Source organism: Elephas maximus, chromosome 9, assembly GCF_024166365.1.
Source record: "Elephas maximus indicus isolate mEleMax1 chromosome 9, mEleMax1 primary haplotype, whole genome shotgun sequence".
Taxonomy (NCBI): domain Eukaryota; kingdom Metazoa; phylum Chordata; class Mammalia; order Proboscidea; family Elephantidae; genus Elephas; species Elephas maximus.
The window spans coordinates 120,723,762-120,746,487 of record NC_064827.1 but is presented as its reverse complement, the minus strand read 5'-3'; the positions used below and the strand labels follow the sequence as shown (position 1 = coordinate 120,746,487).

Sequence of the window (22,726 nt, the reverse complement as noted above, 5' to 3'; positions counted from 1 at the left end):
TCTAACACCACCAAGTTCAAAATCTCACTTCATAAGCCACAGACACACACCAAAACCCACATCTCTAAACACTAATAATACACAATTCCAAAATGCAGGCACCATTTATATAAACCCTCTCAGTTTCCAAATGTACATCCTGAACCTCCCACATCCTCCAGAATAAACAGCCCCGAAAACCAGTGACACCAAATAAACTCACAACTGCATACGACCTTTAGTATTAACATATGTAAGTACACCACATGGACACTAAAAATGCACATACAAGCTACACCACCAAATTCCGCAAGAATTAGACCAGAGTAGGCACAAAGAGGAACGTCAACTGCTTTCATACAGACACGAATCCCCCATACACTCACCCAAAACCCAACCATGTTCATACACCGCACACATTCAAGGATGCAGATAAAACTCCAAAACACCAACAATCCTTGCACTCTAGCTAATATACACACACAGCCCACACCCCTAAGTGGCCACGGGCTCACACGTGCCAGACACAACACACTGACACATACACACACACATATAGCCTCAATTTCTCAAAGTATACATCACCCAAAACACTATAGATTATCACACGTCTCTAGAATACAGCCTCTCTTCCCCAACCTCCGAACATGCCCAAACACACCTAGAAACACCCTAACATTCTCCAAAGAAACACTTGTAGAATTCTCCAAGAATAATTCACCCACCCACTCGTGACTTACACACACCAATATATACTCCCCATTCACAATGAAATATCTCTTGCACATCCTGAACAAATACACTGGAACCCCGTTCCAGGTCCGTATCTCACGTTCCAAAGCTGCCACATTCTCAGTATCTCACACATAACCATATCAACATGCCTCTACTACATGTAAACACAGTTCTCCCACACCCTGTGCAAACACACAGCCCCATATTCTCATCAGACACACTGTCCTCATTTTCCAGAATACACCATACTCTCTACTGAAAAAGAGTACACACAGCCCTGGAAAATATTCATCCAAACTGCCATGCCCCTTCATGAAACACACAAGTTCTTTACCCATACAACTGGCCTCATACCCTAAATCTAACCTAAATTATCCAGGGTACTGAAAGTATGCAACAACGACCCTGTATCTTCCAATACTAATAAAACGTCATGATGCCTGCCTACACATACTCCAACAATCCAAAATACTCAAACAGAAATCAATTTCAATTTTTCTAGTGTACAGAATCACACAAATCCCAGACCGAACATGGAAGAATGCATGTGCAACTCCAGAAAAGCACCCAAAGCAACACAACTGTACAACATGCCCTGAATACACACCAGCGATCCTCTCTCAGTCCCCAAATACACAAAAAGAACAGGCCCTACACCCAAACTAATACACACAGGCACACTCCCTCAGATGCCCAAATGTACAGCAGAGAAACCCACTCCAAACCTGCTATTAGGTACACAGGATGACCCAAAATTCACAGCAGGGGGGCCACGCCCTAAGTATTCCCTCGAGCCACAAATTGTAAAGAGCTCACCTCCGAGTCTCTGAGTGCACACGCCTGTATCTCATGCCCTGCACATTCCCACAAAATACACTCATACTGAACCACAAATATGCATACAGACACCGCCAACCTACACATACAAATATCGCTTTCCTAAGAACCCATTCACACATACACAACCCCCGAACTGTGAATTCACAGAAACACATGGCCAACAGACTCCCAAATAACAGGCATAGAAGCACCCACACCCCTCAATTCTCACAATCCCTACGAACCTCACAACTACATCTCTGTCCTATTTCAAGATACACACAACACCACACAAGTATCCACCCTCAAAAATCAAACACAAAACTCTCTCATCTCCTCAAGTACACACACAGACCACCGACAGCCTCTTAATATACACACGTGCCTCACATTCCAAATGCACCCACTGACACTCCCTCCACCCCTCCAGGATGGAAACACAAATACAACAACTTACAGCCTCAAATGCACACACAGTTGTGTGCTGCCAAAGGATTACACACCCGCACCGCCCTTCTGCAGAATTATACACACCTACAAAATGTCCCAGATACACATGGAGGAGTGACATACAATTTACTGATTTCAATCGAACATGCAGTACTCGTGGCTGGAAATCTTTTACACACACATCATCAGCAGGAGGCTTTTGTAGATCTTGGCAAACCTCTTGCATCCTTAACCCACCATGCTTGCAAGTCAATCATGATTCCACGCAGGACACTGCAAACAAATGCTTGGTTTTTAGTCAATTCAGCAAAGTCACTCACTTCCTGAGGAAATCAGTGTCATTTGAACATGAATGTTGGTTCATATGTTTCTTATGTTAACAAGGAAAACCTAAGAGAAACGAGGTCATACACTGGAACGTCACTGAATTTTCCTTGACACGAGCTCTTTCTGTGCTTAAACAGAGAGTGCTTTTCAAATCCTTAGATTGTTCAAAATTAGGTATTCTTCAGAACGCAACAGATAATGACTTGACACACTTGTCAGTTTAAAGAGGCATTATTGAAATTTCCCCCCTCATTTTCAGCCCACCAATTAGGAAAACAATCACTGCAGTCCTGAGATGCAGCCTTCGCCATTTCCCGTGGTATAAATACCGCCAGCACAGGACAAGCTGGCAACCTGAGGGCACTGAATTCTACACAGTGAAAGGGGGTCTCCCAATGCAAAACCCACGCCTGCGAATAACCCAAGAGCCTACAGGAGGGTAAAGCATAGCAGCAACATTACCAAGGATGTTTGCGTGTCCCTTACCTTCCTTTGTAATAGAACTGAGCGAGGAGAAAGCGGAAGAGCGGTGCGCTCCTGTGTGCAGGGTCTGAGGCCTCCCCTGGCACAGCCCCGCCCAGCCGCGAGGCCTACCCTTAGGGACCCTGCCTTCCCTGCTCCTGCCGCGCGCCTCCCTGAAGGGGACCTTCTGCAACTGACGCCTGAGGCCGTTAGAGGGCGGCAGTTCGCGCGCCCCAGAGCCCTGTCCCTGAGGTTGTGCGCATGCGTGAGCTCCTAGAGCAGGGCGGGCTTAGCCTTGCACCTTGAGGGCTCCTTACCTAAGGCAAACCCTTTGTTGTGAGTGGATTCTGACTCACAGCGACCCCATAGGACACAACTCTATCATCCAAGGGCCGTTTTAGCCTCAGGCAGCCCTGCTGATAATTCGAGCCTCCCAGACTGCCTTGCAATAAGAAATGCTGGATGTTCACATCACCTGCCTCTACACTTCCAGCTACATTGTATTTGCGTTTTTACATGCACTATACGGTACTCTCACTGTCCCTCGCTCTACAAATCTTCTAGGAATGCATGCTAAGAGATCTCTTCAGGGAAAAGTCCTCAATATGTGTACTTCAGTTTACTTTTCTCTTGTTTTGGAATTAGGAATACTTCACAGCCAGTGTTACTTCCTTCCTATCTACACAGCAGGCACTGTGGGAAAAAAAGAAATTATTCCTTTTTTTTTATAATATAAATTAATTATTCCTGCTAGCCCTTAAAATATCCGCACCGGAATTGCATCATTGTATTGCTTTTAAGGTTTTTTTATTTTTTTTAAGAAAAAACTCAATAATCATATATCCTTTCTCTGGAAATTGCAAGATTTTTATGATTTCTCACTCCTTGGATGACTCTCTGCATGACCCTACAGAGTCAACACATGGAGCCTGCAAGTGCACAGGCTGAGAGAGAAGTCACTGTAGCTGAATAAGACTCAGTCATCATGTTTTATCATTTCCTCTGAGGTTGGGTGGAAGATCATCTGTCGTCTGTGTTCCATGACCCAAGAACAGAGATGATTTTTTTCAGTGGTCAGTGCAGGCCTTAGAGTTTTTCTACAGGGATGGTCAGAGAGCCAGTTCCAAAGGACTTTTGGCTTTGTGCTTTCACAGCCAGTAGTAGCAAATTTCCTATGGGCTAATTTAATCACATATGTTTCCATGGTTGAACATTTTCAGGCAGTGGAAACACACATTGCAGAATGTGGACATTAATGTTCCTCCACAATGCAATGTTTAAATCATTGGCTCTGGGCTCACTCATTCAAATCCAATGGTCCTAAATCCAAATAAGCATGTACAATGGGAAAAAATTGATGGACTATATATATTTTTAACCGGCAAGCGGAAGTATCAAAGAGCAAGTCTGCTTTTCTTGAAGGACTACATGCACTGATTTGCCCCACCATCAGCCTAGATTGAAAAGCAGTTAAGGTTGCTCCATGGTAGAAGCTCAAGTCCTAAGAAAAGTCACCAAGATTTTACTTTTCTCGATCCCCATGACTAGCTTTTAAAAATATCAGGGCAGTTTTATTGAATCTGACTTCATCATCTAAGCTAAGACATGAATAGAGCTGTTCATTGTAGGTGCCAGAGAAAATATAAAGTTAGATGCACGCAAGAAGCTACGACCTGGTTGCAGAGAATTAAGGTGTTGGCAATTAACAGACAGGCAGAAGCTGCTTGGAGGCAGTGGTTGGGCAAACACTGTGGATGGTGAAGATAGAAATATTCATCTGGTCTTATCAGGTTTATATTTCAGGTAAAACTCAGATAACACAAGGCAATTCATGAGGTCCACATTCTGAAATGACTTTGTTACATAATTGTAGCAAAGAAGGGAGAAGAACCCTTGTCTCTTCTGAGCTTCCAATTCTCTGCTTCTCCACTACAATACGACTGCTATTGCCTTTGTCTACATTACCCTCTTGAGTCAAAATATCTTCCCCAGGGACAAGAATCTAAGTTAGTGCCAGCAGAGAAGTTTTCTGAGTGAAGGCTATCAGTGTGGAACACTCCTCCTTCATGCCTCTCTCCTTTCCTTACACCCTCCCATCTGAAGGCCACTACTGCTGTGAGAGCAGGATTAAAGTGGGTCTCACATTACTTTTCTCACTGCAACTACTAGGGGTCAGCACCCTTCATCATCCATGACTAATTTTGCTTCAAGTGTCTCTTCCTGAAATGACAACAAAATGAGTGCTCTTCAACTCATTTTAATACACTGAAAATTATGTTCATGATTAAAAAAATTCAAACATATTTTATTGAATGAACATTCTACCATGACTCCCACAAAGATATGAGCACATAGCTTGATGAGCCTGGATTCCAAAGTGCAAGGGTGTGTGGAGGGCTTCAGGGCTCAGAATGGCCAGGGAGGGGTTAGATGGGAGCAAGTGTGTGTGTGATTTGACTTTGGTGAGTAGAATCCTGTTTTGGCCTCAAGATACCCACCCATTTTAGGGCCATGGGGCTCTATCTAACACCTGAAGAACCCAGGGCTCTTGATTGCTCAAGTTGATTCCTAAGCTCATTTAGTTTCAGAGAAATAGATTTTCTGCTCCCTTGTCCTTGTATCTGCTCCCATACCCACTAAGCCCAAGAGCTCCAGGGTGTTTGATGACCATTGAATATCCCAGATGATCAAAATGACCTGAAAGATTATGTATAATTGATGTGCTGGTTTCGTTTGGGCACTGTTTGTATGTTTATGAAACCAAGATTCTAACTCTGACCTTCTGACTGCAAATTCAGTTTTGTTCTTACAGGGTGAGTAAGTTATAATAACCAAGGTTTTTTTTTTTTTTTTACCTCCGTAGGTTTGCCAGAAAAAATGCAGGCCACTTGTCAACTTCAAATTTTTGAGAAACAACGACTAATGTTTTTGTGGAGTCCTGCTGGTGCAGTGTTCTTGGAAGCATGTCCCCATATTACACAGGGATTCCTTGGAGTCCTATATTTTACTTGCTAAATCCAGCAAGCCTATTTCGCGGTAATTTGAAGCTTACGAAAATGTTAAAGTTCTCATTCTACAATCTAGGGTGTATGTAAGAATACAAATAGGATCATTGATCCAGAAAGGAAAAAAAAAAAAAAAAAAAAACTATAAACACACAAGCTTGCATTAATTTTAATGGAAAATATATATACGGCACGGGGTATGTCTATACAGGAACACACCTTAATTGTATAATGAAAAAAAGGAAACTGAAAGCACTCCGGATAAATGAGCATAGCTTCTGTTAGTTACCCTCAGTCACATACAATATTTTTGGAAAGAGGAAAAACAAATAGAAAATATCATCGATTTCCACTCAGATGGAGAATCTGGTTGCCAAGAAAAGGTGTGGGGGTTGGGGGAGGCGTTGCCACTGTACAATCTATCTGGAACTGTTTGACTTTTCAGTGGTATCTTTCTTTAATTACTGAATTACACTCGTTAGGAATATGATCCTTGAATATGAATGTACAATATAATAACCTGAGAAACAACAGGAATCTACTTCTGGTCATGGAATTACAGCCTGTTGGCCTTCCTTTAATACAGTGGGGCTTTCCAGGAAAAAGGATCATGGGTAAGACTGGAAACCCCCAGAGTTCTCAGTAACGAATGGGAGTTCAGGGACACAAGGACTGCTTCCTAAACAATAATGGATACAATACTGTATGCACACACACCAAACACAATGGAACTTCTCAGAAAACCCTAATTTCAAACACTCACATTCCTTGTCTCTATTAAGGACCGCACCTTCCATTAGACAAAGTGTCCTGAATTTTGCTCATGAAGTACTGGTGCCCTTGTAACAATTCAAGAACCTACCACCTAGAGTTGGGGAACACGGTGGGTATAGGGGCACAAAACTAGGTATGTTGATAAGAATTGAAGTCTAGAGTAGAGCCTTTGTGCTCTGGATCTAAGAAAGAACCGACAAATGGCCAGAAGAGGTTCACATGATTTGTGTTGTCAACTGTAATTTGAAGGAAACATGTAGCTTTTGCCTACCTGTCAGATCCCTTTCATGGAATGTCTCCTCATCCCAACCTGCCCTCCACCCCTCCCCCACTGTAGAATGTCTGCAGTCCTACATTCTACTCCTGTTTGGATTCAAACTTTTCCCTCCTTTTCTTGGATCCATGAGCATCTGTTGCAGCCAGATCACGCTCTGAGTCCAGGACGTGGCGATTTCATGTGCTGAAGGCTGCCAGACAGCTGTGGTCAGTGCCCAAGCCTGTGGAGATGTCTTCAGAAGGAGGTAGGCCTGGAGCGGGGGGTGTGTTATCAGATTCCTGCCACCCGTCCAACCCTTGGGAATTCAAGTTTGACACTTCCCCTGGGGACAAGCTCTCTGAGCAGGAATAAGGAGTGGACTCTTAACACCACCCGGAATATCCCACCTAGGAAGGCTTGAAGAGGCAGATTAGAAAAATGAGACAGGGTGTTGGGGAAAGAAGGAAAGAGGTTTTGTAGTGGACATCATGAAAAGAAACGCTCAGGAGGAGATGGGAAACCACTCTCTTGAAGACTCACTCCTTCAAGAAAATCTAGAGGACACTTTCTACTTCAGAAAATCCCTTCCCTGCTAGCGAGCCTGCTGGGGGCATTTCGGACACAGTGGATGTCAACCCTGTTCCATGGGTTGGAAACAGCTTATGAGAGTGAGAGCCTGTCTGCCTGGGATTCCTGATACAGGTTCTGTGAGTCAGTCATAGCTTGGGCCTCTTACTTCTTGGTAGACAGGGGCCTGGAAGTCTGGTTGAACTCCTCACAAGTTCTCTAGCAGTAAACTTCTCAACTGGAAGGAAGGAACATCTAATTCAATCTCAGGAGTTTTTGCAGTCTTCACCAGTTCCCCCTTCCATACTCCTGCCCATCACTTGAGATTCATTGTGCTGATTCCCAGTGACCAGGCAGGGAATTCGGATGACCCAACACTTAGTTGCCTTTCCTCCACCTCCATTTACTCTTTTCCTTTGTCTCAACAGCAACTCCAGTGCTGGGACTGGATATGACCATGAATCCTGGTGCCTCCATATCTCCTTTCACTGTACTGCCCTTTCCCCCACACACTCCTGGACCTCCACAGCAAACACCCTGGATGCAACACCCACTGCTGCTCATGACATCATCATGCCTTCCAGGCACCCCTCTTGGGCTCTCTGCTTTCCCCAGGACACTTCCTGTGCCAAGCACTGGGGATTCTGGCCCCAGTGGGGCCAGGCCTGCAAAGGTCATTTTTCAAGTGAGGACACAGGGAGTTCAGCAGACCTCCCTGGAATTCAGACCTTTGTCATGGAGCAGACCCCACTTAATTGGAGTGCCCCAAGGGCTCCCAGTGGGGCAGTTGACCATGCCCCACCCCCTTCTGGGGAAGCCTCTGCTGTGATCCCTGCCACTTCTGTTGTGGTTACTCAGGCTTGTAGGGGAGTTTGGTCCCCAGCTCTTTCTCTTCAAGCTCCACCACCAGCTGCCCAGCTGGCCTCCATTTTCCCCCAAGTGAAGGCTTGCTCAGGCCAACATGCTTCTTCTGGGGAGAAAAGCCTGGCCGTCACACAATCCAGGCCTTCACTGGATGACTACTCCTGTAATCCCCAGAGTGTTTACCAGAACTACTGATGTTGGCAATGCTTCAAGTCTCTGGCCAGGAGGTACCATCCCCAAAGCCCTGATACAGAAGCTCTTTCCTGCTTTCTCATGTGAGTACTCTAATCAGTGGGGACAGCTGAGATTATCCTGCAGCTTTCAAACAAAGAGATCTTGGAAAGACACAATGGATGTTAGGCTCTTCAGGAACACTTGAGAGAAGGTCATGAGGGTGATGGGATATGTTATGAGAAAATATATTCCCCATAATATTAAATGCACCTCCCTGTGTACAACACATTCAGGTATCTCGTCTCAATTGATGCTGACCATCTTGTACATGAAATCAATCTTTATATTGGAATCGTTACCTTAACAATTATTTATAAGAGACTAAACACCACGGTAGAAACCCTGGTAGCATAGTGGTTAAGCTCTATGGCTGCAGTTCAAATCCACCACCCCTCCTTGGAAACTCTATGGGGCAGTTCTACTCTGTCCTGTAGTGTAACTATAAGTCGGGATCAACCCAATGGCAAAGGGTTTGGTTTTGGTTTTTTTAAACGCTGTGGTAAAGTGAGGAGCCATGATGTGAATTTTGGTCTCAGATCAGAAACTACATTCTTCCACTGGTCTTTACCTTCCAACAAAGGAGCTGAGCATATTTTGGCCATTGCCTCAGGAGACGTGAAACGGGCAAGGCCTAGGACAACCACTTTAAGTTTACTCCCACCCTCATTCCTCTGGAGAATTCCAGTTACAACAGGGAGGTGGTAGAGTATGCATAGTGGTGAAGGGCTTGGGCTCTGTTCTCTTTAGATTTGTAATCCTGAGCAGGGCAGTGTACATCTTCACCCTAGAGTAAGTATCTCATCAAATAAGGAGACAATTTCAGTTCATTAAGAGGAGAGCTAAGAAGACGATATGACCTAATATATGAAGTGTAGTCCATAAAAAGTACCCACAAGAGCAAAACTGTCCTAGCTACAGTGTGTGTGAGTGGAAATTGGCAATGAAGTGCAGGGTCATGGGCTTCTGTGAATGAAAGGCAGACTGATTAGTAATGTGGGAAGCTTTATCTTTTCAGAGCAGAGCCTACATCTCTCTCAACCCTGAGCTTCCCAACAGGTCAACCAATATGGAACTCTGATCACGTTCACAGGATGTTTTTCCACATACATGTTGCTCTCATTGGCTGAAAGACTGAAGGCATCTTCTTCCTTTCCCCACTCCCCAGCACTCACCCAGGAATAAAGACACCGTCCAGTAAACCCAAATTTCCAGCAGTCTTAGGGATTCCCTGGATTCTGAAACAGCTAATGGTATTCTGGAGGCAAAAGCACTTGAAATCTAAAACACTGGAAGAGGGACTGTCAGGGACAAATAGCAAGATAGATGTGATGATGGGCAGGGGATGTGTGTAGGGGTGGGGTCAAGATGGGGATGGAATATGTATTTTTTGAAAGTTACTGATATCCACGGGTATTTAGCCCAGTCCTGCGATCCCTGGCTAGACTGAAGCCCACCATGACCCTGGAGGAGGGACTCTGGTGGTCTGTACAGGAATGGCAGCGCAAAAGCAATTTTGACCGGATGATCTTCTATGAGATGGCAGAAAAGTGAGTCCGTGGCATCCTGGCCCTGTTGGGACTGAGTGATGAGGTGTGAATGAAGAGGGAGGGTTGGTACAAATCACAGGGTCTGTGTGAGGAGGAAATGTACACTTGGAGAGGGCTCCTGGTTCCCTGATGATCCCGCTCTACCCTCAGACAACTTCTACCACCACATTCACTGCTTGGAGTTTTCTGTTCTACGTTCTTTAAGATACTCACCCTTCTACATGTTGGTTTTGGGGATGCCCTGAAACTGGAGTGTTAAGACAGAATGGGGATAAACACTGTGGATACCCATGGAGATATAGTCCAAGCTGTGGACACTCTGCAGTGAGGGGATATGCTGTACTGGACAAGTTCCTCCTTGCCTCAGTGTCCATATAGATAACAGGGAATTTGGGGCCACTCTTCCTTATGACAACTGGTACAAAAGTATTCTACAACCATCTAAGAATGGCCCAGGCTGGAAGGGTGTGTTCAGGGGAAGGCAGCATCTCAGTCACCCTGTTGAACGTGTTTCTGTCCCTCATTGCCTTTCTTCCCTCAGTTTTTAAAAAAAAATCATCAAAGGAGCCTGAGGCTTTTGTGAAACCTCACATTCCACCTTTTTCCAAATGTCTCTTGGACCTCTTGCCCACCTGGTTTATATCTCAAGGCCTCACAGCTTGAGACTAGGACTGCGACTCTAGGAACTAGTCCTTGGTGTTATCTGCAATCAACTTCATCCCATTCCAGGTTCAGGCTCTCACCTCTACCATGTGCATTTTAGGCAAGGGCAGGAGAGGCTTGGAGAACGGTGTGCATGAGTGGGTCCTGCTGTGTGTCATGTAGGTCTGATTCAATTCAACCAACCAGTGTCAGTGTTGTGGTATGCCATCAGGTGGTAAGGGTATGGAAAGGTAGTGAGCACTATGGCTATGTCAGGAGAAGCTTCCAAGAAGGCATGGCTCATTTCCTTCACAATCTTCCTATGTTATGATAAGTTGTGCTACAGGTGAAGGGATGATGTGGTGAACACATAAGGGACCCAAACCTTGTTTGTGCCTCCTGGGAAATGGACTTACTGGGCACCTGGACAGGTCATTGAAGGCACATCTTTCTGCACTGCCCCATAATTGGCTGTTGCCTGGTCCTAGGGCTCCTGGTGCATCTTGCCTTCTCCTCAGCACAGTCTGTGCCTCCCTCACCCTTGTCAGGTTCATGGAGTTTGAGGCAGAGGAGGAGTTACAGATTCAGATGTTGCAGCAGAGGAGTGCATCTGTCTGCCTGCCTCCTCCAGCTCCACGCAATGTTGATCCTCACGGGCCTTCATCCACTGTGGTTGGCCAGTGTCCAGGTATGGCTAAGCAAGTTCAACAGGAGCTACAGGCCAGGGGTCAAAGGAGGTATGTAGGGACTGGTTGTGTTGGGAGAAGGCATTGTCTTCACATGTACTTTTCTTTCAAGAGGGGGCAATGGCTATTTCTATCAGCAGATACTGCCAGATGCCTGGGGTCTCCGCTACACTTCATTACACACTAGTAGTGAGGTGGTCACGTTTTATAACTACTGTCTCACATCGATTATCAAAGGTGGGCTCCAATATCTAATTAGCTTTAAATCTGGGTCTCAATGAGACATCTTGAAAAAGAAGTAGTTTCGAGTTTCCCCAGAAGCTGACTGTCTTAGACCATCTGCCTCTTACATATGCTCCTCTCACAGTGTTTGCAGCTTCAAGTGTGCCTGCCCTACCAGGAACCATGACAGTGTCTCCAGAATTCTGCCTTTACCACATGGGGTTGGGTGGTGACTTAGTTATCTAGTGTTGCTATAACAGAAATACCACAGTGGATGGACTTACCAAACAGAAATTTATTCTCTCACAGTCTAGAGGCTAGTAGTCTGAATTCAGGGTACCAGCTCTTGGGGAATGCTTTTACTCTCTGTTGGTTCTGGGGGAAGGTCCTTGTCATCAATATTCCCCAGGTCTAGGAGCTCCTCAGCACAGGGACCTCGAGTCCAGAGGATGGGATTCACTCTGGGCAGTTCTTTCCTGGTGGCATGAAGTTCCTCTCCTCTCTGCTTGTTTCTCTCTTTTCCATTTCAAAAAAGATTGACTCAAGATACAATCGAATCCTGTAGACTGAGGCCTGCCTCATTAACACAACTGCCTATAATCCTGCTTCATTAACATCATGCAGGTTAGGATTTACAACACATAGGATAATTACATCAGGTACCCAAATGGTGGACAACCACACAATGCTGGGTGTCATGGACTAGCCAAGTTGACACACATTTTGGGGACTCAATTCAATCTGTAACAGGTGGAAAGAGCCAGAATTTGCTGCCACATAAACATCCCCTTTCCAACCCCTCCTATAGTGTTCATTCCAAAGAAGGGAGTTTCCATGGCACAGCCCTCTAAGCAACATCAACACAGAACCGAGCACCCTTGGGAGCCCAAGTGGTCCCATGAAATCCCTCCCGAAGCCGTCAAAGAGTATATTGAGATCATGGAACATCTCCTTGGAACTGCCCATTCAGCCACTGTGGAGCCAGATGAAAAATATGAAGAAGCAGAAAATGAGCAACACCACGAAGAGGATGAGCTGTACCCAGACCCGGGACTCCTGAGCTACATTGACAAGCTCTGTGCACAGGAAGCATTTATCACCAAGGTGGGCTGGGACCTGAGGTTTGGTGTCTGTGGGCTCTGTACTTTTGGCGTTCCAGCCACCAAACATCTGGAGTTTTACCCCAGACATTGTAATTAAGCTCAGTTTCTTCCTCCATGATCAATGTGTGTGTCCTTTTCTTATGTGTATATGCGTGTGTGCATGAGTGTCTCTGTATGTGTAGGTTGGGGTGGTGATATTTTAATACAATACTGGATGCAAATTTGAGAGGTAGATTATTGGTTTTCTTCTAGAATCTCTAAATCACTGGTTACTCCTTGTTAAGGATGTTCACACATCTCTTCGTTCCGTTAACAGGTCAAAGCAGTTATTCACCCTCAATTCCTGGAAATGTTACTATCACCAGAATCACAGGTAGATCCCATGTTCTTAAGGCAGGAGCTGGAGGGAGAGGAAGGACTCACTCTCACTCAGGTAAACCAGAGGAGGAAGGGAGAATCATAACATAAAACCCACAGGATTTCATCTAACCGGACAGTGCCTTGGCTGTCATGGCTTCTGGGGAAGCCCAGCTCCAGGTGTGGGAGCAGGTACAGAATGAGGAGGTAAGAGATAATGGAGTGGCCAAGAAGAGGAGTGGAGTGGTAAGGCATTGTGGTTGGGAAAACCACACAAGAGGTTGGAGAGGCAGAGCTGCAGTACTACTTACTGAGGGGCACTCATGTGACTGACTTCCCTAAATCCTGCCCCAGTACTATGGTCTCCACCACCCACTCAGCCACGTGTTCTCACAATCTATACAGAATCAGTAATTATCCATTTTCCTTCCTTGTAGCTGGTAGAGAAGCGAATGCTGGAATTGAAAGGAAACGTGGGTGTGGAGGCATCCCCAACTTATGCTGTGCCAACCAGGGAGTCACCTTGTACAGAGTCTGGGACCAGTCAAGATGCAGGGAGCACAGATAACCACAACAGCCAACTACAGACGAGCAAGAAAACAAGCACAAAAAAGTTGGATGCAGATGACCTGCCAAAAGATGGCAGCGGATACAGTCATCTGTCTACGTCAAAAGAACTTGCTCTCTTCACATGGAGTCCCATGTCACAGGAACTTAAGTCTGAACAATCAACTTCTCTTCAACGGGGTCCTAGTTGCACCTACCCTAGATTGGGAAACAGAGGAACCTTAATGTCCTTACAAGCCTCTCCTATTAGTGAAGCACCTGGGAAAGGAGAAGGGTCCAGTGAAGAAGAAAAGGAAGAGGAGGAACTCCCCAGCCTTGACTTCCTCTTGGCATCTCAAGAAAGCCTACTGCCCTGGAGTCTTTCCAAGAGTCCTCTGCCTGCCTCCAGCATTCTGCACCACGGAGTTCAGGGTACCTGGGGAGCATCCCAGCTCCGATCTCCGGAGACAGTGAGTCTTAGCCGTCCTGGACATACAGCTGTGAAGTGGAAGATCCCAGTTCAAGTCAGAACTCCATCACTTGCTGCAAAGCGGCACTACTCGGGGGCTGACCTTGGAGTCTCTGGGAGGCAACCCTTGACTGTGGATGAGGTCCAACCCTCACTGCCTCTAAAAAGAAAATGTGACCCTTCCACTCATGAAAAAAGGAAGAAGCATCTTCTTAGCCAGTAGTGAGCTCTCCTCTTCTATATGTCAGACCCTCAAGTTGGGGTCCCCTAAATAGATTAGAGTTGTCAACTCCTCCCCCATACTTATTAGGCTAATGCTCCTCCCCTATCCTAGTGGTACTTCTTGGCTGTTATACAGATATGATGAGGGCAGAGAGGGAGGCCAAAGCCTGGGCAGGGCGCACATGTACTTCCATGGTGGGAGATGAAGCACAGTAGCTTTACATTTACTTTGAAGAATAGTCCTCTGTAAATTGAGATTAAAGATGGTTTTGTTGGAAGAAATTCTCATTGACTCTTTCTTCCGGTCCTCCTCTACTGCTGGATGGACTGTGGTGCTGTGAAAAGAAAAAGATACAGGTGTCCCCCGTTTTCCACATCCACATGTGACTGACTTAGCTCTCTCCTCCAGCTTTAGCTGATGTCCTCAGAATGCTCCTGGGGACAGTCTGGCTCCGGCCTCTCACAGCTCATTGATAAATCGCCAGTGATCACTGTCATCACCCATTTTTCACAAGCTGTGGCTTGGTTTGGGAGCTTTCTGTGGGTATCCTAACAATATCTCTGTCTCTTAACCATCTATTAATGGAATTTGCATTTCAACCTTTCAGCCTTCTTGGTCATTAATTAATGTTTCTACAATTGAGCCTGGAGGCTGCACTTTGCTTGAAGGTGCTTTTTTTCTGTTTGCTAGAAAGATGTCGGACAACAGATCTAAAATGATCCTCAGTGCACCCAGGGATTTTCCTGTGTGGTTTATTTGACTTGACAGGATCAAGACTTGGCTTCTTGGGGACATGGCTTTCTGTTTCTCTGCATTTACTCTAAGAAGTGGTATGAATTCTCAAGAGGACTGCTAAATAAGCAACGGTAGTATGCTATTTCTGGTGAGGACAGAACGAGACAATGTGTTGGAAATATATTTATGAGGATTTCTTTTGATAGTGTGTATATGGGCTATGAAGGGAGACAGAGAAGTTAGGAAGTCCTTTTGCCTCATTTCTGGATGGGAAAGAATCTCATTTAACTCAGTTGGGAAGGTCCATCCTGCTGTGGTCAAGGGGACTGACCTCAGGTAACTTTGGAATTTTCCAGGGAGCATCCTCTAAGTACTCTTCCCTTTCTTTCCCAAATGATGACTGAAATTCTAGGGCTAAACTGATGTAGATTTAGTCTTACACTTACATTGAAAATAGTTCCTTCCAAACAAGAGGAAACCTACCTTACAGAACAACAATACAGCCAGGAAAAGCGGAGACTTGATGATGTTTATGGCAGACCTGGATGCCTGGAGTATGCAAGGCTAGATGTGAGCAGGGTTGGTACGAAGGGCTGAGAAGCATTGAGGTATTAGTAGTCTGATTCTTCGGGCACTTGCATAGACCCCATGTTCAGAGCACTGGGTGTTTCAGTGTTTTGGCCTTTGGTGCCTGTGAGCTGCTTCATGTGTTGGGAAGTTCCTAACTGGGATCTGGATGGAGACCTCTGCAAGTAAGATTCTGTTGGGGAAAAAATCAAGATGAAGAGATGAGAATAAGGGGAGAGGACACCTCTGGTCTTTCCTCAGAATTGTCAAGTCCTTGCCCTCCAATCTGCACTTAACTCCTCAAATCCACGTGTCCATGGCCTCACTTCTCCAGCCCATTCCCTTCAGCAGCTCTGATTCTCAACTTGGAAGCTCCCTGGAACTCAACAAAGTTTCCTCCCAGCCCAATGCTTTTTTCTCCAAGTTCTAAATTCTAATTTTGTTGCAAGTACCTGTGAATTTTCAGGAATGCCAAGTCCCAGAAGTTTCCCAGCCAACACCATGAAGGGACCTCATAGACTGTCCTCCTCAGCATAACCGGCAATCCTGGTGTATCCAAGGTATTTAGGGGAGTCACCACACATATCAAATATAGAAGGACAATGTGGTAAGTGAAGGACAGAGCCCGGGCTCCTCCATTCCCTGGTGTTTGACTTTAGAAAACTTCCATAAGTCCTCTACATTTCAGGATCTTCACTGGGAAAATAGCATAACACTGTACAGCTCTCAGGATGTTTGGGATATTAAAGGAGTCATGCAGATAGTCCTTGGCACCCAATGCTGTTGGCTGAAGGGACTGGGCGGCAGTGTATATTCTCTGACCCCTGTCTTGGGTGGCTAGATGGAGTTGGGTGATACCACCAGCCCTCAGGTCCCTGATGTGTGTAGATGAGGTCCCTGTTTAATGGGCAGGGCAACATCAAATGTCACGATTCTGCAACTACCCCTTGGCTGTTGCAGTTGAAAACAGGCTTCAAGTGTATGGCCTCATGGTGTTGAATTGGCCCACACAGGTACAGGCAGGGGTAAAGGGAGCTACATGTCCTCAAACCGTTTATGCCAGTGCCCAAAGGGGCAGCTCCTGGCCTGACTTCCCAGCTGAGGGGGCATGGTGAATTTTTATAGCCAAGAGACTAGCTTGGGTGCAGACAGCCCTGAGATCTGGGTTAAAGGCCTGGCAGTTGTTGAATACTGCCTGATTGGTGTCAGAGTGGACAGCGGGGAGCGGGAGGTGGGTGCGGGGAGGGAAAACAGGCTCTTCCCCTCCAGGAGGGCTTATTTTGACTCCCACACAGTAGATAGTAGGTTAGAAGCTTGCAGTTAACTTTCGCAGGTCCAGTACCATTTCCATCCTGATCCAGAGGCTTCTGCAGACTCTCCGCTGCCCAGCCTCTCCTGACATGGTGAAACCTGTCCTGAATGCTACTGCTCTCCTCAGCCTGCCATGCACCAGCTGACCCAGTCAGCAGGGTGCTGGCAACCTCACAACTGGCACTTCTTTGCTGCTTCTGAACTGTCTCTCCTGCATCCTGCCGCTCAGTCCAACTCCTCAGCTTTGTCTTTGATGATCTGGCTCCTACATTGTCATATAGAATCCATTCACTTCTTTTTAATGTCTTGGATGTAAGAGGAAATACAGGAAGCATCTGAGTATTTTGCCACCTTGGCCCTGCCTCCTCCTTTTTTCTCTTTATTAAATAAAGATCTATCCCAGTATATATATACATATTTGTTTCGTTAGAATAATATATTGAAATAAAGCCAATGTCCCCAGCCTGGGTTCAACGATCCCATTTGTATTTCTTTAGTCTAGAGCCTACAATGGTAATTTTAACATTCCGTTAAACTTCAAAGTCCCCCCAAGAATAGGCTTGCCAGTTTTAGCAAAGAAAATACAGGCCCCCAAGGATTCCTCATATAATAATGGGGATATATTTACAACAATATTAGTCCTTGTTTAACAGAAATTTGAAGTCAACAAGTGGCTTGTATTTTATCTGGGAAAACTTCCAGGAGGCAGAAAACATTAAGCTGTTATGACTTACCCTCAGAAGAACAGACCTGAATTTGCAGCCAAAAGGCTTGAGCTTAAATCTTGGTTCCATACACATGAAACACAGCACCCAAACTAAACCAGCATACCAATTTCACAAAATCTCTGCAGGACATTTTGATTATCTGGCATATTGAATAGTCACTAAACACTCTTGAGCACCTAGGCTTAGTGGGCAGAGAGCAGATGTAAGGGTGAGAAAGGCAGAAAATCTTTTTCTCTGAAGAAAAAGTGCTTACAATGCTACAGCCCTAGGATCTTCAGTTATTCGTTAGGGCCCCATGGCCCTGAAATGGGTGGGTATCGTGAGACCAATGCAAGATTCTACTCACTCAAGTCAAATCCCCATGCACACACACACTCGTTCCCATCTATCTCCTAGCTGGCCATTCTGGGTCATGAAGCCCTACTTCTCAGCTTCAGCTTCACCTGTCTCCATCACACAACCTTGCTTTTTGGAATCCAGGCTCATCAATGTATGTCCTCAATCGTTGTGGAAACCGTGGTGTTATCATCTTTAAACAAAGAATGTTTGTCTCTTTAGTCATCATGAACAGAATTTTCAGTGTATTACAGTGAAAATGACTGGAAAAAGCATTCATGTTGTTGTTGTTTGAGAGGCTTGGTAGAAAAACTGGTCATATGAGATGAGGGTGCTGACCCCAAGTCATTGCAATAAGAAAAGTCATGTGCGACCAACTTTAATCCTGCTCTCACATCAGCAGTGGTTGTTGGATGGGAGGGTATAGGGGAAGGGGAGAGGCAGAGGAGCAGTGTTCCACACTGACAGCCTTCACACAAAAAATGTCCCTACCGGCACTAACAACCCTGGTGGTGTAGTGGTTAAGAGCTATGGCTGCTAATCAAAAGCTTGGCAGTTTGAATCCACCAGGCACTCCTTAGAAACCTTATGACGCAGTTCTACTCTGTCCTATAGGGTCACTATGACTCAGAATCCACTCAAAGGCGACGGGTTTCGGACTAACATAGTATCTTGTCCCTGTAGGAAGACATTTCAACTCAAGAGGGAAATGCTGCAGAAAAATGCAACGGTAGTCATATTATGGTGGAAAAGCAGAGAATTTGCACAGAGGAGGCAAGGGCTCTTCTCCCCCCTTTGCTACAATTCTGTGAGAAAGTCATTTCATAATGTGGTCCTCTTGAATTGCCTCATGATTTCTGAGTTTTAGCTGAATTATAAACCTGATAAGACCCGAAGAATATTTCTATTTACAGCATCGACAGTGTTTTCCCAGTCACTGTGAAAAGAGCACCTCCATGCAGCTTCTGCCTCTCTGGAAACTGCCCACCCCTTAATTCTCTGCAGCCAGGAAACAGCTTCTTGATGTGCCTTTCTTGGTATTCTCTCTGGCAGCTACAGTGTACAACTCTACTCACATCTCAGCTTAGATGATGAAGTTAGAGAGATTGAAGAAAATCACCTGAACTTTTTTTTTAAAGCTACTTGTTGTGGCTGATAAAAGCAAAATCTTGGCAACTTTTCTTAGCATATGAGCTTCTATCACAGGGCAACCTTACATGATTTTCAATCCAGACCTCCTATTATGGGACTGGTGAAGCAAATGCTACTATCTAGGGACTCAGGAAAAGCAGGCTTGCTCCTTGGTTCTTCTGCTTGTCAGTGAATCCATAGATTTTTTTCCCTGATGGACACAATGGATTTTGGGCCATTGGATTTGACTGAGTGAGCTCAGGACCTATGATTTGAACATCACATTGTGCAGGAACAAGCGGGTCCGAATTCTGCAATCTTTTTTTCTACTACATGAAAATCTTTGACCCTGGAAGCATATGTGATTAAATTAGCGCATATGAACTTTACCAAGATTGGCCATGAAAGGGTGAGGCCAAAAGTCCCTTGGACCCAGTTCTCTGACCATCGCTGTGGGAAAGTGTAAGGAAGGCCTCGTCCACTGATAAAAATCATCTCCACTCTTGGGTGACAGGACGCAGAAGACAGGTGATCTGCCACCCAATCTCAGAGCATTAGAGGAAATGACAAGGTGTGATGCTACCCTGCTTTCTCTCTCAGCCTGTGCCCTGCCAGCTCCACGTGTTGGATCTGTAGGGTCTTAGAGTCATGATCCAAGGAAGTGAGAAATACTGCAAATCTTGCAATTTCCAGAAAAAGAGTATCAGATTATTGAAATTTAAAAAAAAAAAAAGAAAAAGAAATACAGTGACACCGTTCTAGCACTGATTATTTAAGGGCTGACTGAAATTATGAGTTTAGTTTACACACTAAAAAAGAAATAATTTGTTCCCACTGTAACCGTTGTTTAGACAGGAAGGAAGTAACACTGGCTGAGATGGTTTCCTAATCACAACACAGAAGAAAAAGTAAACTGAAGGACACATATTGAGGACATTTCCTTAAGAGATCTCTTAACCTGCATTCCTAGAAGATGTGGAGACCCAGAGGACAGTGAGAGAATGATGCAGTGCATGGAAAAATGCAAATACGATGTAGTAGGAAGTGCAGAGGCAGGAGAGGTGAAAATCAAGTGTTTCTCATTGCAAGGCCATCCAGGAGGTTTGGATGACCAGCAGGTCTGCCTGAGGCAAAACTAACCTTTGGGTGATGAATTCCTTCCTTTCTAAGGACAGCAGTGCTGTGTGCCTTGTCCAGTAGGAAAGCTGGGAGGTGAAATCCTGAATTAAAGGCTTTGAAGAGCAAGCTTGAGAGTGTTCGCATTTCAAATGAGTTTATTTCTCATTTTATTAACTGCCTCTTCAGCAGCAATGTTTGGATTTTGGGCTGAGTGTGCGTTTCTTAAATGGAGTGCATTTGCTTAGGTCTTATAGACGAGAAAGTATAATGAATCCTGGAGTTTTATTCGATTCCACAATATTTTTTATTTTCTTTTTATTGTGGTAAATATATATGTAACAAAAGACTTGTCATCTGAACATTCTTCACGTACACAATTCAAGTTCCTTCTCTTAGCCTTTGGTTTCCTACGTTCCCTTTTGGTCCTGATGAGTAGAGACCAATAGTTGCATTTTAGTAGGTCGCTCACAAGCTTTAAAACCACAAACACTACTCAGCAAACTAGGATGTAAAACATAACTTTATGAACCATATCAGCCCAAGTGACCAAGATGTTCCACAAGACTCTAATTCTAATATTTCAAATCCAGAAAACTAATCCATCGGGGTATTTGGTTATGTCTCAGAAATATTCACAACTCTTCCCTCTATGTGCTTTATTACATGTATTAACATGTGTGCATACAGTCACATAGATGCATATGTGTATTCCTACACACACACCTGTATACACACACATACACACTCATGTAAACATGCCTATATACATATATGACTACATATATGACTACATATATATTTTTTTTCCTTGTGTATATTTTACTGATGTGGTTTGTCTTCATCAGGCTTTGTACAATTCACTGTCATTGAGTTTTTCCTCTCCATCATGAAAAATAACAAGTATCTACTGACTAGAAAACAAATTCCCCTTCCCCCTACCCCATCTCTGGTAAATGCTACTGAACATTATTTTCTGTATAATTTTATTTTTGATATCATTTCATAAATGTGATTACATACAATATCTGTTTTTTTGTGACTGACTCATTTTACTTGTTCATGTCCTCCAGGTTCTTCCATATTCCAAGATGTTTCAGGAACTCATTTTTCTTTATTGCTGAGTAGTATTCCACTGTATGTATGCAGCATATTTTACTTATCCATTCGTCCGTTGTTGGGCACTTAGGTTGTTTCTATCTTTTTTCTATTGTGAATAGTGCTGTGGTGAACATAGGTGTGCATATGTCTGTTCATATCACTTCTTTTAGATCCCAAGGGCATACACCTGGAATGGAATTCCCGGGTCATACGGCAGGTATATCTACAGGTTTTTAAGAAATTGCCAGTGTTTCCAAAATGACTACATCATTTTGCATTTTCACAAGCAACGGTGAGGTTTCCAATTTCTCCACATCCTCTCCAACACCTGTCATTTTTCCGTTTTTTTTTTAGTTTTTTTAATTTTTATCTTACCCATAGTATGGCTATGAAATGGTATCTCCTTGTGGTTTCTATATGCATTTCTTTGATGCCTAATGACATTGAGCATCCTTTCAAGTGTCTGTTGGCCATTTGAATATTCTCTTTGCTGAAATGTCTCAAGTGTAGCAAAGATAGATTGAGATGTATGCCAGGCTTGGCCGCTGCTCTGACAGTACAACCCCTATCCATTAACAGACCTCTCTTGTTCCTTGTGCACAATTTTGTATTGGTGCCATGCTTTGTGGGCATGGGAAGGAGAAGATATCACTCTCCTGGTTCCAAGAAAGAATATAGGGAGAGAGCCAATGGAACATGGTTCCATAGTGGGTCAGAGTTGGTGGCAATGAGTAACCAGGCCTTCAGGATCGCCCAAAGAAACATAGAATGGACCCTAGACTGATGGTCCAGGTTTTTTTCTGTGTTTGGTGTGGCCTTCCGCCAACTTTCCCTGAATTTCTCTTCACCTCTTAACATTTCATTATCACCTAAAGAATTTCCTCCCTTCCCCACACCTGAGAGTGAGTGTCAGCCACAGAAGGTACAAGTTGAACAAAGTGCCCAGAGGAAGAAAGAGGAAAGAGGCCATAGAAAAGCTGGATTTGGGGTCAGCCAGAGCAGACTTTCAATCTCAGCTCTGTCTCTTGCTGGCTGTGTGACCTCCGGTGTCTGAGCAGGAGCTTTCTGACCAGTAACACATGCATAATCACACTTTATTTGGATAGCTCTTGCAAGGATAGAGAGAGTGTATGGAATATGCTTTCCCAGAATAGGGCCTAAATGAAGCTTTCTGCTATTTCTTCAATGAGTGTGTTCATGTGGGGAAGGCTGGAGTGGTCTAGAGAAGATTCTATAAGGTTATTGGAGTAGACTCAGGTCTGGATGAGTAAAGAGGTCAAGGACTTATCCATTTCTATTCCTGAGATTGTGCCTAGCTTCACTTTCACTTTCCCCTGTCACAGACCCCGTACCACGCACTGCATGTCACTGTTCCCGTGTTCTTACTCCCTGTCGACTGTGGCTTTTCTAAAGGCAGGAAGCATGTCTCGTCTT

At 44.7% G+C, this 22,726-nt stretch overlaps 1 protein-coding gene and 1 long non-coding RNA gene across 3 annotated transcripts in view; one reads left to right on the top strand and one right to left on the bottom strand.

Annotated features, from left to right (window-relative positions):
• The window catches only part of LOC126082774 (uncharacterized), a 29,932-nt gene extending 26,987 nt beyond the window's left edge, over positions 1 to 2,945 (bottom strand). For both annotated transcript variants that reach the window (XR_007518646.1, XR_007518647.1), the window contains exon 1: positions 2,797 to 2,945. This is a non-coding gene — a long non-coding RNA (uncharacterized LOC126082774). The remainder of the gene's footprint in view (positions 1 to 2,796) is intronic.
• Positions 2,946 to 7,947: 5,002 nt separating this feature from the next.
• LOC126082524 (NUT family member 2G-like) lies at positions 7,948 to 20,214 on the top strand. Its single transcript, XM_049895024.1, is given in 7 exon segments — positions 7,948 to 8,513; positions 9,891 to 10,019; positions 11,210 to 11,349; positions 12,378 to 12,673; positions 12,989 to 13,105; positions 13,467 to 13,642; positions 20,046 to 20,214. Coding segments are annotated over 7 exon segments (1,593 nt in total).
• The last annotated feature ends 2,512 nt before the right edge of the window (positions 20,215 to 22,726 follow it).